At 39.9% G+C, this 17,776-nt stretch overlaps 1 gene segment (V, D, J or C); it reads right to left on the minus strand.

Moving 5' to 3' along the window:
- The window catches only part of LOC122116632, a 246,279-nt gene that overhangs the window by 196,962 nt on the left and 31,541 nt on the right, over positions 1-17,776 (minus strand). Inside the window, 1 exon segment of the V gene segment in view lies at positions 12,134-12,443. Coding sequence covers positions 12,134-12,443 — 310 coding nt within the window.

Below are 17,776 nucleotides of genomic sequence, written 5' to 3' on the forward strand. Positions count from 1 at the left end.
ACCTAGTGAATAAAACTCTGTGTTGAGGAAAATAAGGATTTCTTTTTCAGCTAAATAGCCAATTTCCCAGTTCAATACAAGAGCAAAGATGTGAAATTATCCTGTAATAGTAAATACAAGATTTGTGGGAAATAGATTTACAAATTGGCAAACATTCTGTCATATTTATTTCTAGATATATCAGATTCATAAAAATATATCCCTCCAATATTTTGGTAGTACTTGGTTTGAGGGGGTTTAATCTTGCTATGCTGATACTCTACCACTTAATCCAGGCCTTACTTTCTGCTTTTTGCTGCTAGTTTGGAGATGGAGTCTCATATATTTTTCAGGCAGGAAAGACTATGAGACTCTTATCTCCAATTAACCCGGAAAAAGCCAGAAATAGAGGTATAGCTCCATGGGTTCAGTGCCAACCATGAATGAAAAAGCTAAGAGGCAGTACGCAGGCCCTGAGTTCAAGCTCCAGTACTGGCAAATTAAGTAAAAATAAATAAGAAATATTTTTGTTAGGTACAGTGGCTCCTAACTACACATAGAGCTGAGATCCTGAGAACTGTGATTGTAAACCTGCCTGGGCTGGCTTACAACCATATTCCTCAAATCTCAGCTTCCTGAGCCGCAAGAATTACAGGTATGAGCCACTGTTGCCTAGTCAGAAATATTTGTTAAGAGAACAACATGTTGATTTCATCAGATGTAATGAATACTTACAGCATTTTTCTCCTCTGAATGAACTTAGAAAAATCCTTCCCATATGCCAGTCCTTTCCATTGTCATGGATATTAGGCAGGTACCAACATGAGTCCCGATTTGAGAAAGAGAATCTTTTTTTTATTTTTAAAAATGGGGAATGCAGTCCTTTATTGTCTCAGTGCAATTTGAATTAAAGACTGGGCTTCCAAGATGGTCACTGTGGTGACAGTGTTGGGTCAGAGCTGGGAGGACATTAATTCCTGACTTCCTGCCTTTAGACCTTTGAGAGAGGAATTTGTGCTGTGATTTGTAGGAGAAGGAACAATTATGGAACAATATTTCCTTTTAGTGTAGAAGTAATTCTGTGGATGGCTTTATACAGAAGATGCAGAAAATTCTCTAAACATTGTGCAAAGCAGTTATGTTTATAGCTGACATCTGCCCCTGGAACATAGCCATAAAGACAAAATGGACAGACCATGACCATCTTCACAGTCAGCCTGTGGGGGCTCATACGTGTCATGTTAGCTGCATGGGTGGTGTAAATAAGAGGATTAAAGTTCATGTCAATCCAGGTAAAATGTAAGACCTTAATAAAAATAATATTTGGCAATCTTACATCTTCACGATATTGTTTATAGGGTCAATGTCATGGAAATGGTGAAGATCAAAGTCTCAGGTATTTGAAAATCATATTTACTCTTTTAGTCTCTGGAATGCAGTCTAGAATAGGTGAGGTGAATAGTACATTTTCCTTGCATTCAATATAGGGTTGTGCTTGATGAATAAGGAAATATCAGTGGACTCTGTAGAATGGTTCATGACTATTATATCAGCACTCACGGAGATCGGAAATTTATGAACAGCCTAAGCTACATGGTGAGTTCTGTTAAAAATAATCAAGCAAACAAAACCAACATAAGGAAAGAAAACAAGAATGTCATTCCCGCATGTATTGTGAGTCTACGGTGTTTGAACTATAATTTGATTTGAAGTCGTTTTGTTGTCTTTCTGGTACTGTGTGTAGTTTCTGGATGACAGCTATGCCATCAGCTTGCAGTGAAAACCCTAGAGTGCTTGACATGTATAACATGGCTTCTGAGAAGTCTGTGACTATAGGTGGAAGCAGGTGGTGGGATGGTGGATCCAAATGATGGGAAGAGCACTAGAAATCAAGTTTGATGAACTCGGCAAATTTTCTGAGTGGACTTGTTTTATTATATGAAATTGATGGGACAGGTCCTTCACAGATTTGATACTCTGAGTTGCTGAAATCAGCTATTGTGCTAAATAACTTATGAAGGGCAAAATATGCAAGGTATTTTGAAAGAGGACACATGAGGAACAATAATTCTCTGAACCCCAAGAAAAGGACTCAAATGGTTTTTTTTCTTGGTATTGTTTCTAAAATATTTATAAGATGATTTATTTGTTGTTTTGTATGTCCCCCCCCTATGGTATAACCCCTGTTTTCACTGTATTTGATGTTGGTATAATTTGTGGAGGGGAAAGGAAAAAACAAATCATTTAAATAGGGATACAGGTGGACTCATTGCAACAATGAGATGTACAAGTCGTTAAGGTGAAAAACGAACTTTACAACTTTGGGGGGGGGGGGCGGCAGGGGGGGAGGGGGGATGGGAAGGGGAAACAAAGGAGGAGGCAATGATGCTTGATAAGAAATGTACTCATTACCTTGCTCATGTAATTGTAACCGCTCTGTGCTGTATTTTCACAATAAAAAATCTTATTAATAATAATAATAAAAAATTCTCCCTAGTGTTTGCTGTTTATAATGCTGACCAGCAGGGGGCAGCAAGGGACAACATTCCCCTCCACTGCTCTCTCTCCCTCTTGTGCTAGGGTTCAACTCAAGACCTCTTGCTGCTGCTCTTCTCTTACTTAGCTTTTCAGTTGAGGGCTGGCATTATGCCACTTGAGCCATGCCTCCACTTCCACCTTTTTCCTGTTTTCTTGGAGATCAGTGATTTTCAGATTAGTTTACCAGGACTCCTCCAAACTGTGCATTCTCAAATCTCAGCTTCCCAGGTTAAGCCACTGGTGTCTCCCCTATTTGCTTTGTTTGTTTTGTTTTGTAAAGCTTTTATTTTGTGAACCATTAGCTTTCCAAATCTTTAAAAAATTACTTAGAGCATCCTTTATTGGTTTCTGTAATCAAACCCACATAGATAAGACCTTACCTATTTAATACAGTGTGTTTACACCTCTACAAGTAACTTTCCAAATCTTTGACTTGCTCAATGAGATTGTGAACCTTTTCCTGAAAATAAGTGGATCATTTAATATCAGCCTTCCATGAAACTAAAATTTTAATTATTCAACACATTAATATTACATTTCAAAACCTTCTGCAAAGGTGTTTTTTACAAACAGTGTCTTGTCTCTGGGACATCACTCAGAGTTCATTTCCTGTGGACTTAGTTGCCCCTTCTCAGGGTTCCTGCTAGTTGTTCCTTTTCTTTTTCACTTCTCAATAGTGTATAGCTTCCAAGGCCCAGCCTGCTTTCATTTATATACAATATTGTCTAATGATTGCTCTGTGTCCCAGTTTTGTACTCCAGTTCAGACTGGTTCCTTGAGTTTCAGAATTGCACAGTCACAGACAATTAAGGTATATTTTCAGTTGGAGATCTCTAATTAAAGTCCAGATTCTCATCTGTCCTCCAAATTTGCTTTCGGTTGGCTTCCATTTCTCAGTAAACATCATTCTAAATTCTGTGTTTTCCATGTTCAAACACATGCAGTGGTCATCTTTGATTTTTTTTCTTCAAGCACTTCATATCTAACATTCCAGTAGATAATTGTATTCATTCTACTTTCAAAGCATGATGAGCTCTGACTATATTTCAGCAAGTGATCCAGGTTAAAAGCCTGAGTAGATGTATTTTAATGTGGCTATGCTTTTCAAGGGAGGTTAAAATGGGACATATATATGTATATGTATATATATGTATATATATATATATATATAATATATATATTGAAACACAACACACGCACACACACACACACACCATACACATTAACCTTTTTCACAGTCCCTAAATTATTTGATAATTATATGGTGTCCCTGTGATGAAATCTTCACTCTCTTTCTTCCTACTCTGCATTTTAGAGGTAGTCATGGCCCTTTAAGATTTCCAGAATTAAGGAACTTCTTTTCCTACTGGAGTTTCCACATGTCATGACGGTGGGGTTGAGTTGATGACAACACTGTATAACTCTTGAACTAGTAGATTTTCTTTTGCATGCAGAAGTTAAAGGACCAAGTGAGCATAAACCCAATAGATACTGGAGAGTCATGAAGAATTATCCATATATTTATTGGTGGATTTCCATTCATTGCTGTGAGTTAAATCTCTGAGAAGAGTCCTGTCTCCTTGCCATGACAGTTATGCTATTGGATTCAGGAATATCTTTTTTTCTTTTCAATTTTAATTAGAGTTTCATAAGTAAGATAATGAGTACATTTCTTATCCAGCATTGTCAGGAGTATCTTGATCAATAATTGTATTTCCTTGCATGTGGATGATGTGTGTGTCAGGGATCTTGTCACAAGTCACAGAAACCAGCCCCAGCAGATGTAAATATCAAAGAAATTTGTGAGAAATATCCTGGAAAAAAGAACAGAAATGGAACTAGGTAAATGCAGTGCATGAGTGGAGAGAGATGGGGACAGTGATGAAATGGGAGACATTGATCAAAATGCACTGTTAAGCTGACATGTTAAATTGAAACTCCCTATACCACACCTTCAAGATGATAAAATAAATAAACAGAAACAGAGAGAGAAACAGAGAAGTATAGTTATACTTGTTAGTTCTCATGCTTGTTGGGTTTCTGTTTCAGTGACTATCATCATTTGTGAAGAGTTAAAAAGGTCTATTTTGCTCATGGTTTTGGAAGTTCCAGTTGGCTGATTGAATGCAAGAGAGTGTTGGGAGACTGCAAACAAATGGGGAAATGACGTTCAACCCTGAAGTGATTTTCCAAGTGTATTAAATTTATATTTTCATTATTCAGTGGTAACTTTAACATATCTCATTGTCACTGACAAGACAGGGATATCATGGGAAATGGAAAACACTCAGGCACTTTTCACTCCTTGCACTCAAGTTTTGTCTTGTGCATTCATGTTTGAGGTTCTGGTAAATCATATCATTTCCTCAAATGTCATAGCTTAACACCAATTCATCTTGCTCTTGCAGCATTCTGGACAAGAAATTGACCACAGGAATGGGGTCTAGGAATGGGGTCTGCCCCAAATTTTCTTCAGGATCCAGTCAGAGTACAATACTGTTGTATTTGTGACTTTTACCAAACAAGAGCCCCTCAGGTACTTCTAATTATCCTTCCTTCCTTCCTTCCTTCCTTCCTTCCTTCCTTCCTTCCTTCCTTCCTTCCTTCCTTCCTTCCTTTCTTCCTTCCTTCCTTCCTTCTTCTCTCCCTCTTGTCTCTTTATTTCCCTTTTTCTTTCTTTTCTTTTCTTTGTCTTTCTTTCTTTCTGTCTCTCTCTCTCTCATTCTTTCTCTCTTTCTCTTCTTTCTTTCTCTCTTTCTCTTCTTTCTTTCTTTTCTTTCTGTCTTTCTTTCTTTCTTTCTGTCTTTCTCTGTTTCTCTTTTGTCCTTTCTCCCTTCTTTCTTTCCTTTCCTCTCTCCTTTTCTCCTTCTTTACATTCCTCTCTACTCCCACCCTACTTCCTTCCTCCCTCCTTGTTTTATTTTTTCCAACATGATTTGTTTTTGTTAAGATTTTTAATCTGAGGAATTTGCAATTAGGATATAGAGTGATTTTTGGGATATTGAATCCATTTCAAATTCTCTGAGTAGCTTCTCACTAATTCATCTAGAAGACTATTGTGTAAAAGGTTCTAAGTTGCTCTCACAACTCTAAATTGGTGTCTGTGTGTGTTCTGGTCACACAGTTACACTGTCTGTGTTGGTATCCTTGGGATCCTGCATCAGGTCTGTTCACAGCCCACTGCCCACACAGTTGCTTCCTTACTTCCTGACAGTTTTGCATAGGCCCCTGGAGGCTTTTTTCAGCTGTGCAGGTTTTATATGTGAGACTTTGCCATGAGCAGGGAGCTGCATCAGGCAGGCAGATGCAAGAAGTTGAGCTTGAGAAGCCAGGTCCTCATCACTCTGCTTCTCTGGGTGTCTGGTGAGAAACTTACCTGCTGTGATGCATTTAGTACCTTTTGTAGAACTGAAAAATGTCTTGAATGGAAGCAAGAAGTTTTTCTTTGTTCTTGTTTCTGTTCTTTTTTCTTGTTTGTTTATCTGTCTTTGGGAGGGTAAAGGGGGACACAGAAATGGAGGGACAAAGTGTAAACAAATGCAGCAGTGATACTCATGAGATAATATGTGGAACTATTCAACTTGTGGGTGGGGATAAGAGGAAAAAACTGGGAAAGAGTGAGGGATGGGGTGACATTGTCCAGAGAGAAATGTACTTGTTATCTGATTTATGTAACTGTAACCCCTCTGTAATCACCTTTATAATTACAATACTAAATGAAAAAAATGTAATAAGAAATGACAATCTCTAGTATGGACACAATAACGTACTGACTTATAATACAATTAGAAGGCGCATTTTAGTGGTGTGTTTCAATGTATACATGATGAGGTTTGAACATGTGTGCATGTATGAATGACCATGGTCCATTTGTGATTGCAGGTGTCTGTGGGGACATCATAATGACACATCTCTACGCTATCTGGCTGTGTCAGTAGGACAAAGGGCCACTATGAACTGCAAGTCCAGTCAGAATGTGAACAACCACCTAGTCTGGTACCAGCAGAAAGCAGGGCAGGCTCCTGAAAAGCTCATTTATGGTGCATCCATTTGGCCATCTGGAATCCCTGAGGGATTCATTGGCAGTGGGTCTGGGGCAGACTACACTCTCACTATCAACAACATGCAGGCTGATGATGTGGCAGATTATTACTGTCAACAGTATTATAACCACCCTCCTACAGTGCTTCAACCTCGATCACAAACCTCCTCCCGAGTCATGGGTTATTAGGTCATACTGTCTGAACAACACCCCTGTCAGTGCTCTGTTCAGCCTCCCAGTGATTGTGCACACAGCACTACGGACACACTGACGTGATCCCTGCCTCCCTTCATTCCTCCATCCCGCCCTCCCTCTCTCCTTGTCTCTCTCTCTTTCCTTATTTCTTTCTTTCTCTCTCTCTCTTTCCTTTTTTTTCTTTCTCTCTATCTCTCTTTCTCTCTCTTTCTTTTTTCTTTCTTTCTTTTTCCTTCCTTCCTTCCTTCCTTCTTCTCTTCCTTTCTTTCATTTCTTTCTTTCTGTGTGTGTTGTTCCTTAAACTTGAACACAGGCCTGGGCACTATTCCTGAGCTTTTTCATTTTTTACCTCAAAGATGGTGTTTTCCCCTTGAGTCATATCCCTACTTTTTGGTGGTTATTGAAGATAAGAGTCTCATGGAATTTCCTGCCCAGGCTGGCTGGGTTTGAACTGCAATGCTCAGATCACTACCTTCGGAGTAGCTAGGATTATAGGAGGAATTACTGGCGTTAGTGTCTTTTTTTTGGGGGGGGGAGTTATACAAATTTATTTGCAATGGAAATTTTAGACTTTTTATGGCTGTGGTTAGTTTTGTATACATTGAATTTTGTATATATTCTGAAAGATCTCTCAAATATATTTGACCATGGAATTAATTTTTTTTAATTTTAATTTTAATTTTTTGTGAACATACTGTACAGAGGGGTTACAATTACATGGGCAAGATAATGAGTACATTTCTTACCAAGCATTGCAGCCTCCTCCTTTGTTTACCCTTCACATCCCTTCCTAGCCTCCCCCCTAGCCCTCACACACAATCCTCCTCCCCCCATCAAAGTTGTAAAGTTCGTTTTCTACATGACAACTTGTACTTCTCATTGTTGCAACAGGTCCACCTGTATCCTTAAACGACTTGTTTTTCCCCATCTCCTCCACAAATTATACCGACATCAAATACAGTGAAAGCAGGGGTTATACTGTGGGAAAGGGACATACAAAGCAGCAAAGAAATAATCTTATAAATGCGTTAGAAACAAATGCATGAAAGAAAAAACATTAAAATACATATCTAAGGGTTCATTTTCCTAACATCACATTATCTGACCTTTTCTGCTTGACTCAAACATATACTAGATATTGCAAATAAGGGAAACCATGGGACCTATGTTTCTTTGGGCTTGGCTTACTTCACTTAATATAATTTTTTCCAAGCCTTTCCATTTCCTAACAAATGGGGCAATGTCATTCATTCTGATGGAGGCATAGAATTCCATTGTGTATATATACCACATTTTCTTGATCCATTCATTACTGAGGGGCATCTGGGTTGGTTCCATATCTTAGCTATGGTAAATAATGCTGCAATAAACATAGTTGTGCTGGTAGCTTTAGTGTGGTCTTGTTTGTAAACATTTGGGTAAATGCCCAAAAGTGGGATTGCTGGGTTATAGGGGAGCTCTATGTGAAGTCTTTTGTGGAACCTCCATACTACTTTCCAAAGTTGTTGAACAAGTTTACACTCCCACCAACAATGAAGTAAGGTTCCCTTCTGTCCACATCCCCTCCAGCATCTGTTGTTGTTAGAGTTCTTGATTTTTGCCATTCTAACTGGGGTGAGGTGGTATCTCTATGTTGTTTTGATTTGCATTTCTTTTATGGCTAGGGAGGTTGAGCATTTCTTCATGTGTCTATTGGCCATCCTTCTTTCTTCTTCAGAGAAGTTTCTCCTTAAGTCGTTTGCCCACTTATTTATTGGGCAGTTGTTTCTTTGAGGATTTGTTGTTGGGGGATTTAATTTTTTGAGTTTCAAGTATATTTTAGATATGAGACCCTTGTCCGTTGTATGGCTAGTGAAGATCTTCTCCCAATTCGTGGGCTTTCTATTGATCTTGCTAGCTATGTCCATTGCCATGCAGAAGCTCTGCAACTTTATGCAATCCCATTTGTCCAACCTTTCTTTGATTTGTTGTGTTTCCGGGTCTCTATTCAGAAAATTTCGGCCTGAGCCAAGGAGACCTGGGGTTTCTCCTATTCCATCCTGTAATGTTTTCAGAGTGTCTGCTTTGACTTCGAGGTCTTTGATCCATTTGGAGTTGATTCTGGTGCAGGGTGAAATATAAGGATCTAGCTTTAGTTTTCTACATGTAGTTAACCAGTTTTGCCAGCACCATTTACTGAAGAGGCTGTCTTTCTTCCATTCTATTTTTTTTTTTTAGCTCCCTTATCAAAGATTAGATGGCTATAGATCTGTAGGTTCATTTCTGGGTTTTCAATTATATTCCATTAGTCCTGAGGTCTTTTCTTGTGCCAATACCAAGCTCTTTTGATTACTATGGCTTTATAGTAGAGTTTGAAATTTGGTATTGATATTCCTCCAGCAGTGTTCTTTCCGTTGAGGAGCGTTTTTGCTATTCGGAGTCTTTTATTGTTCCATATGAATTTTTGGATTGCCTCTTCTATTTCCTTGAAGAATGACGTTGGGGTTTTGATAGTTATCACATTGAATTTGTAGGTAGCCTTGGGAAGTATTGCCATTTTCAGATGTTAATCTTTCCAATCCGGGAGCATGGGAGGTCTTGCCATTTTCTAAGTTTTATTTTGATTTTCTTTTTCAAGATTTTAAAGTTTTCATCATAGAGGCCCTTCACTTCTTTGGTTAAGTTAATTCCTAGGTATTTTATTTTTTGTGGGGCTATTACAAATGGAGTTGCTTTCCTAATTTCAGCCCCACTTTTCTCATTGTTTGCATACAGAAAAGCCATTGATTTTTGGGGGTTAATTTTATACCCTGCTTGGCATTAGTGTCTTTAGTGTGCCTGGCTATGTCAATTCTTCTTGTCTCCCTGACCCTCTTTAATTCTGGATGCTTCCATTTTGATCCTATTACTTACTTTTCTGGTCTCTTCCATTTTTCAGTATTAACCCCAATTATTTTCTGAATTAATTTCCGTTCCAATATTAAGCCCCTGATCCCTTGTTTCAAAAGCTCAGAGAAGTCCTTATTCCTAGTTAGTCTCTACTTTCCTGCACCCCATTTTCCAGATGCAATGGGTGAGATATTGTTCACCCTTTAAATTCCTCTTTTCTTCTTTCAATCCTCGCCAACACTCCCGCACTTCTACATATGTTTATTACATATGTTCATAGATTACAAACATGTCATGTATGTCCCATATTCTTTTGTGTGTTTACATGCATAGTTATCTTTTAGGTTTAGCAAGCACACATGACAGAATATGGCTTGCTTTGCTTACTATGAAGGCCTCAGATCTGCTCACTTCTCTGCAAATGACTCAATTTCATAGGTCAGGCCAGGCTCCATGGCAAATGATTTATAAGTCTTCCCAAAGGCCTCTTGAATCCGACACAGGTCAGGCTCAGATTTCACTTTGGAAATCAGCAATGTCCACCCTGCTGAGGATGCTGGAGTTTCCTGATAATTCCAAAGTCCACAATATCTTACCTGTGTGATAGAGCCCAGAACAAAAACCTCCCTGAGTGGAGGGGCCCAGAGGTTCCCATGTGTGACTTGTCTTGGGTCCAGCAGGGCAGATGCTCTGAGCCTATGAGTGACAACAAGGTTGGAGATCTCAGACATCAAGTTGTAGTTGAGGTCTCTCTCTCATAGGGACCATGGCTACTAAGTTATTCAGAATATCCACCACCAAGAAAGCCAGCAACAGCAAGTGTAGTGAGGATAGAGAATGAACTCTTGCCTAGGATTCTCCTGCTCTCCATCTCCAAATACTAGGATTAGAGGCCTAAGAAACCCCACTTGGCCACATAGGCATCTTAAAACCTATAGGATAGTCTCCATGTTTGTCTGTGCAGCCATTTTTAGTTGACCTGTACCTATTAATTTATATATTCCAATGTGCATGTCTTATTACCTTCTTTTCTAGATGAGGAAATGTAATCTTTCCATCAGCACAGCTCTCCTTATTCTTTCTTTTATATAATATTGGAAACTGTGATTTTTGTTTTATTTTGTTTTTCAAAGAGTATTTCCTTCCTTCTCTTTATTCTCTCAGGTCCTTTCCCTGTGACAAGGTACTGATGCCATTTTATGTGCCTGGTCCTAAGCCTTGGATTCACTTCTGGCACTATGTTTTGTTTCCTGCTGACCTTCTCAGAGTGGGAGCTGTCTTCTGTGGTACTCCTCAACATCAGGGGTCTAAGGCCTGTCTTCTATGCCCTTCTCTTCCACTCCATACACAGTACATAACGAGGGACCTGTGGCCAGCTTGCTTAAGCACTCATGATGGATTGGTGACATGTGATAGGACTTGCTGACTGTGCCCAGCGTCTTTGGTAATCATTGAGTCAGTGAAGATTGAGAAGCATTCATGTCGGCAACCATGTCCCATGCAATGTGCAATGATGGCCAGTGCTACCCAGAAGAGATGACTGCACTTCTTTAATTTATTCTCTGCCTCTGACAGGTTGGAACAAGGGCCTCCCTCCTTGCAGACACTCTACCACTTGAGCCATGCCACCCTTACTACCTTTTTGTTTTAGTTATATTTTAGGTAAAGTCTTTTATTTTTGCTCAGAATTGGCAACGATCCTCTTACCTACAGTCTCCTGCATTCCTGGAACTACAGATGTGTTCCTTCATACCAGCTTGTTTACTAAAATGGAGTTTTGCTGAACTTTTTCCTGTGTAGGGATTGAACTGTAATCTCAATCTCAGCCTCATGAGTGGCAGGTATTATAGGTATGGGCCACTATGGGAGACCCTCTGTGATTTTTTTGAGATACAGGCCATCTCTCTAGGGGAGATGGATCAGAAGAGCAGAGTCTGCAGCATCACACGATCCTCACTGGATCCTGAAATGAGAACTGAAAGATTAAATGCAATCATTATAAGCCATTTTCTTGATTTTTCCTTTTTTACTTTTACCCAATAAGTCATATTTTGTGTTTGTGATTTAGTTTATATCTCAATGTGAAAAGAAGCAGAATTGGCAAGGCACGATATCCCTTCTAGAAATCAATGATACCACCTTCCTAAGTCTGTGGGAAATTCTGAAAAAAAAAAAAACAAAAAACAAAAAACAAGTCTTCAATCTTTCTGGAAACTTCCTTGAGTTAGTTTTTTATATTTACCCAGAAGTGAGGTAGGGCATCTGTCCTTTTCTATGACAAATACTATGTGGAGTCTGTTGCAGCTGACCCAGTGGAGTTTGGTAGAGTGTAGCCAAGGCCCCCATGGGACAGAGACCTCAGCTGCAGTTTGTGGCTCTGAGTTCCCCAAACTTGTCCTTGCACACAGACTCAGAGAATCTGCTCTGCTGGTCCCCAGGCAAGCAGCACATGGGCACAGCTGAGCTGTCCCATGCTGGGAGGTTTTTGCTCTGGGCTGTAGCACTGTGTTAGGATATTTTATACCTTGCCGGCAGTAATAAACCCCTGCATCCTCAGGCTTCACCTTGCTGATTGTCAGTGTGAAATCTGTGCCTGACCCACTGCCACTGAACCTGTCTGGCACCCCTGTAAATCGGTTGGAAACCCTATAGATCAGGAGTTGTGGAGACTGGCCTGGCTTCTGCAGGTACCAGTGCAAGTATGTTTTTCCATCGCTATCCAGGAGACTCTCACTGGACTTGCAGGAGATAGAGGCTGGCTCTTCAGGGGCAACTGTCAGGGAGGGTGGAGTCTGTGTCATCATGATGTCTGCACTGGATCCTAGAAACATGAAAGTTACGTGGGGAGTCATATTAAAATTTTTAGCTGGTTCCATAATTTTCCTACATTGTACTGAATTATTATTTGAATTTTGATTGAAATATAAATATTCAGTTTCAAGATATGTGTCCATAAGTTGTTCTTCTTACCATCTCACTCTATAGAACAATTTTTTACAGAATTTAGATCCTGGTGCCCTGGATTCTTCCTCCCCCTCAGAGCTCTAAACAGCTCTAAACAGCTGCTATTCTGAAGTATGAGAACCACACACCTCACATGTGGACAGAACACACAACAGCAGCAGTGGTGCACCAGATCACCCCTGAACACCCTATCTCCTTCCTCCTCTCCTTCATCTCTTTGTGCCCTTACCAGGGATCCAGAGCATCAGCAGCCCAGGAGCTGAGCAGGGCATCTCATCTTGAGAAACTGAAATGAGGAGTCCTGATCAGTCAACTTAGGGTGAGAGTTGAGCTTTTATCTTAGCCTTAGCAAGGAGGCTCCTCCCTAGGGAGCACTATGCAAATTGTATGCTGGGTGCAGCAATATGGAAAGACTTATCCGGCAGGGAAGAAAGCATCTTAGTTGCATCAAATAATTTTCGTATTGGGAAGAATCCTGTAAGGATAATTTGATGATGCCTGCCCCAATGGGTAGTAAGAGGCCACGTGGAAAGTCTGGATGTGTTTGTTGGGGGAGAAGGGGGAGGTGAGGTGCATATGGACCCACCTCTCTAAGACAGCAAAGAGACCCAATGCAGTGCAGGTGTGGGGACTAGTCTCTTGGAGGGGAGCAGTGCCTATTTGGTTCCTTCTCAGCTTGAAGATAAACAACTTTTCTCTCCCAAATATTGCCCTTCAGTTTCCTACCATTGACAGCATAGCCTTGAGGTATGCTTGTAGTTGCCAAGTGGACAAAGCATGTTAGAAACAACAACCAGCAAAGGCTTTTCCTTTGTCTTAGTGAATTAAACTGTGTGATGCTGATGTGAAAAGCACTCTGAAGGGAGGGAAAAAAGAATTTCTGTTTTACCTAGAGAGCTAATTGTCAGATTGAAGATAAGCGCAAAGTTAGAAATTATACTTTTAGTAGTGTATATATATATCCTGTTATTTCCATACATATCTATATATATTTCCATATATATCTATACATCTATAGATAAATATCAGATTCTTGAAACACATTCCCTCCAAATTTAGTAGTGCTTGGTTTGAAATCAGGTCTCCAAACTTGTTAGGCTGGTATTTTCCCACTTGAGCCATGCATTTCAAACTATTTTATGCTTGCATTGTTGGTTATTGAATCTTATGGACTTTTTAGCTAAGCGTGGTTTATAATCACAATTCTCTGGATTTCAGCTTTCTGAGTAGATAGCTGCAACCTACTGGTACCTGAACAATATTTCTTTTTATTAAGTAATTAATTTTCATATTTTAACTTATTGTGTCAGTACTGGGGCTTCAACTTAGGGCCTGAGCAATGCCCCTTAGTATTTTTATTAAAGGTTGGTACCCTACTCCTTGAGCTATACCTGTACCTCAGGCTTTTTTTCTGGTCAATGGGAGAGGAGAGTCTCATGGGCTTTCCTGCCAGGGATGGCCTAGAACCACATTCCTTAGATCTCAGTTTCATGAGTAGCTAGGATAACAGGTGTCAACTGCTCTTCCCTGAAAGCTTTCTAAAGAGAATACTATCTTGATATCATCAGGTGTAATGAACACTTACGGAATTTTTTCCCTAAATGGTCTTAGAAAATTCCTTCCCATGTCTATTCTTTCTTGTCAAGCATATTATACAGTAACAATCATATTCCACAGTTTAGGGCTGGGAAGGTGGCTCTGAGATAGAGTGCTTGCCTCACATGCATGAGGCCCTTGGTTTGTTTCCTCAGCACCACATAAGCAGACAAAAGCTGAAAGTGGTGCTGTGGCTCAATTGGTAGGGTGCTTGCCTTGAACTGAAGAACTGAGAGACAGTGCCCAGGCCCAGAGTTCAGCCCCAACAACTGACAAAAACATTCCACAGTTTACAAAGAAATTTCATTTAGTAGAAAAGAAGGAACACAGTCTTTTACTGTCTCAGAAGAGTAAGACCAGGCTTCTCTGGGAGCTTCATCCAAAGTGGTCACTGCTGTGAGTGTGCTGGGTCAGAGCAGGGAGGACATTTATTCCAGACTTCTTACCTTTAGAGAACAATCGCTGCTATTTTCATCAACAACTTTATGGTCCTTTTACACATTGAAGCAATCTCACAATAGAAACTTAATTTGTAGAAAAGTAACAACTAAGGAGTCTGTCACGTTTTCTTTTAGTGTAAAAATCTCTGTGGCTGTCTCTATCTAGAAGAAACAGAGAAGACCCACACACTGTGAGAAGTAGTTATAGCTGACTTTTTTGGGTTTCTAAAACCTTATTTTATATTGTCTAAACAGAATGAGCCATATTACAGGAATGAATGAAAGCAAAATTTGGCTCTTTGGAACAGTCACAATGAAAAATTGCAAAGCTCTGCTGAAGTCTAGAGGGAAAAGTAACTTGTTAGAACTGTCTTGGGATCATTAGTTCATGTTCTTGGCCTTGAAATTGGTATTTTCCTCCATCATGGTATTTATGGCTTTCTTGTACTGTGGCAGGCCCCCTAGCTAACAGTTCCTAGCTGAGCTTTGAATCTTTTTTATGCTATAATGTTTTTCAACTTGGAATAATTATTGCAGAAAAATATCTTTGAAATAATGTAAGAAGGGAGATCATATTGGTTAATGGAACACTTAACATGCACATTGAGTTGTCAATAATATTTCTGGTTTTATGCTTAAGGTTTAAGATTGCTTTTGAAAGAAAATGTCCTGAAGCCAAGCACTGCTGACTTATACTCTGATCCTGGGGAGTCAAGATGATGAGGTCTAGAAGAGGAGTTTTGTTTGTCTTTTTTGTTGTTGTTGTTTGTAAGTTGTGGGCCTCGAACCCATGTCCTCAGGGCAGTTCTCAAGCATTTTGCTTGAGATTAGTGCTGTACCATTGGGCCACAGCCCCATTTCTGTTAGTTGTGGGGCTTGAACTCTGGGCCTGGCCACTGTCTCTGAGCTGTTCTGCTTAAGGCTAGCTCTGTACCACTTGAACCACAGTGCTGCTTCCATGAAGACTGAGGTTTGAAGCAGATATGGGGAGAAAATTATGTTCTACTCAGTCTCCAAAATAACTCTAAAAGAGTGGACTTGAGGCATGGTTAAACTGGTACAGCTCCAGAGAAGCATGAATACAGAGAAACTATTGGCCTCTGACTTCAAACCCCAGTCCAAATTTATCACTTTTTTTGTATCTTTCCCCATCTTTTCTTTGCCCAAATTTTTCTTCCTTCCTCTTTCCTTCTCTTCCATCCCTTTGTTGTTCTTGAATTTTTGTTGCTTTTTTAAAGCATATTATTGTGTTTAACTCTATCTGTTTGAGCTAGTTTGCCTATCATTTCTGTAAAACTCAAACTATATAACCCTGAAAGTCTACTAGTCCTCCATCTAGTGGTTAGTAGTTTAGGTCTTTGAGATTGAGCTTAGAGCTTGTAAATTGTCTTTGCTCTGTTTTCTAGTTGCACAATTACACTTGGACTCTTGATTTGCATCAGCTGCTTTCATAATCCCCTATTCTGGTTATTTGCTTCCTCCTATGCTGATTGCTTTGCATTAGCCCCTCCAGGCTGCTTGTCAGTTTTAATAAATGAGTCCTTCTGAATTGGGACCTGAGCTGCCTCAAGTGGAGTGGGACAACAAGATGGCAGCACAGACCCAGGTCCTTGTGCTCCTGTTCCTTTGGATGTCTGGTGAGATATTTGAAAATGTCACAAAAAAGTTTTTCTGCATTCCCATTTGTAGACTAATATCTCTGTAGAGATAAATATAGTGACATAACATTAGGGAGTAGATTTTTATGACCTAGTTCAATATTTATATCCATGTTATGACAGCTGTCTATCTGTCTACCTGTCTGTCTGCCTAATTGTATGAATGATCATTGTGCATTCCTGATTGCAGGTGCTTGTGCAGAAATTGTTGTTACTCAGTCTCCAAGGTCCCTGTCTGTGTCTGCAGGAGAAAGGGTCACCATCAACTGCAAGTCCAGCCAGAGTCTGTTATCAGGTGGTAATAACTACTTGGCTTGGTATCAGCAGAAGCCAGGAAAAGCTCCTAAGCTGCTCATGTATTGGGCATCCACCCGGGCATCTGGAGTCCCTGATAGGTTCATTGGCAGTGGATCTGGGACTGATTTCACACTGACTATCAGCAGCATAGAGGCTGAAGATATGGCAGATTATTTCTGCCTACAGCATTATAACTTACCTCCCACAGTGCTTCAGCCTTTGTCATAAACCTCCTCTCCTGGCCATGGATCAGTGAGCCTTGCTGTGTTAACAGCTGCCTTCTCACTCAACCCTGATATGGCATCCTGTCTGCCTGAGAGGTTGCATTTCAACATTTTGTTCCTGTAGGGTTTGCAGGGACCAGCAAATAATTCAGGGACTTGGTCTTTCTGTTTCCCTCTTTGAGGGAGATAATTGTAAAGAAAGATCATAAGGTTGTCTGAAAGATATATTTAGGTGTTTTTGTGTGACAGTTACCTGAATATTGCTCATGTTCAAGTGGCTGATGCAATGAAGTTAATGTTCACTCTTTAAAGATAGATTTATTAGTAGTAGTTTTTCGTGTGTGTGTGTGTGTGTGTGTGTGTGTGTGTGTGTGTGTGTGTGTGTGTGTGTGTGTGTGGTGTTCCTGAGGCTTGAACTAAGGGCAAAGGTGCAGTTCCTGAGCATTTTCTTTTCTTTTGTTGAGGCTAGTGCTCTACCACTTGAGTCATATGTGTACTTATTTGTGGTTAATTGAAGAGAAGAGTCTCGTAGATTTTATTGCTGGCAGGCTGGCTGGCAATTGACTTGCAATCCTTAGATCTCAGCCTTCTGATTAGCTAGGATTATGGGCAGGAACTATTAGTACTGGTAGATCTAGTGCTTCTGAATAGATCAATTCTTCTCCCCAACCCCCTTTAATCTTGGATGATCTACTTTGACCCTATTCCTTTTTTTTCTGGTTCTTTACTTCCCAATATTAAAACCAAATAGATATCTTCTGAATTTATTTCTATCCCAGTATTAAGCCCTTGATCTCTTCCTTCAAACCTTAAACATAGAAAATCATATTCCTAGTTCATTTCTTTTCTCCCTGCACCCTGTTTTCCAGCTGTGGTCAACTTCAAAGAAAATGCATTCCTGTTGTAACTCCTCACATCCTGTCCCTTTTATCTCTACAACTACACTCCCCCCACACAACACCATCCCTCCATGCC

Source organism: Dipodomys spectabilis, unplaced genomic scaffold (genome assembly GCF_019054845.1).
Source record: "Dipodomys spectabilis isolate Male_0828 unplaced genomic scaffold, ASM1905484v1 ptg000137l, whole genome shotgun sequence".
NCBI lineage: Eukaryota > Metazoa > Chordata > Mammalia > Rodentia > Heteromyidae > Dipodomys > Dipodomys spectabilis.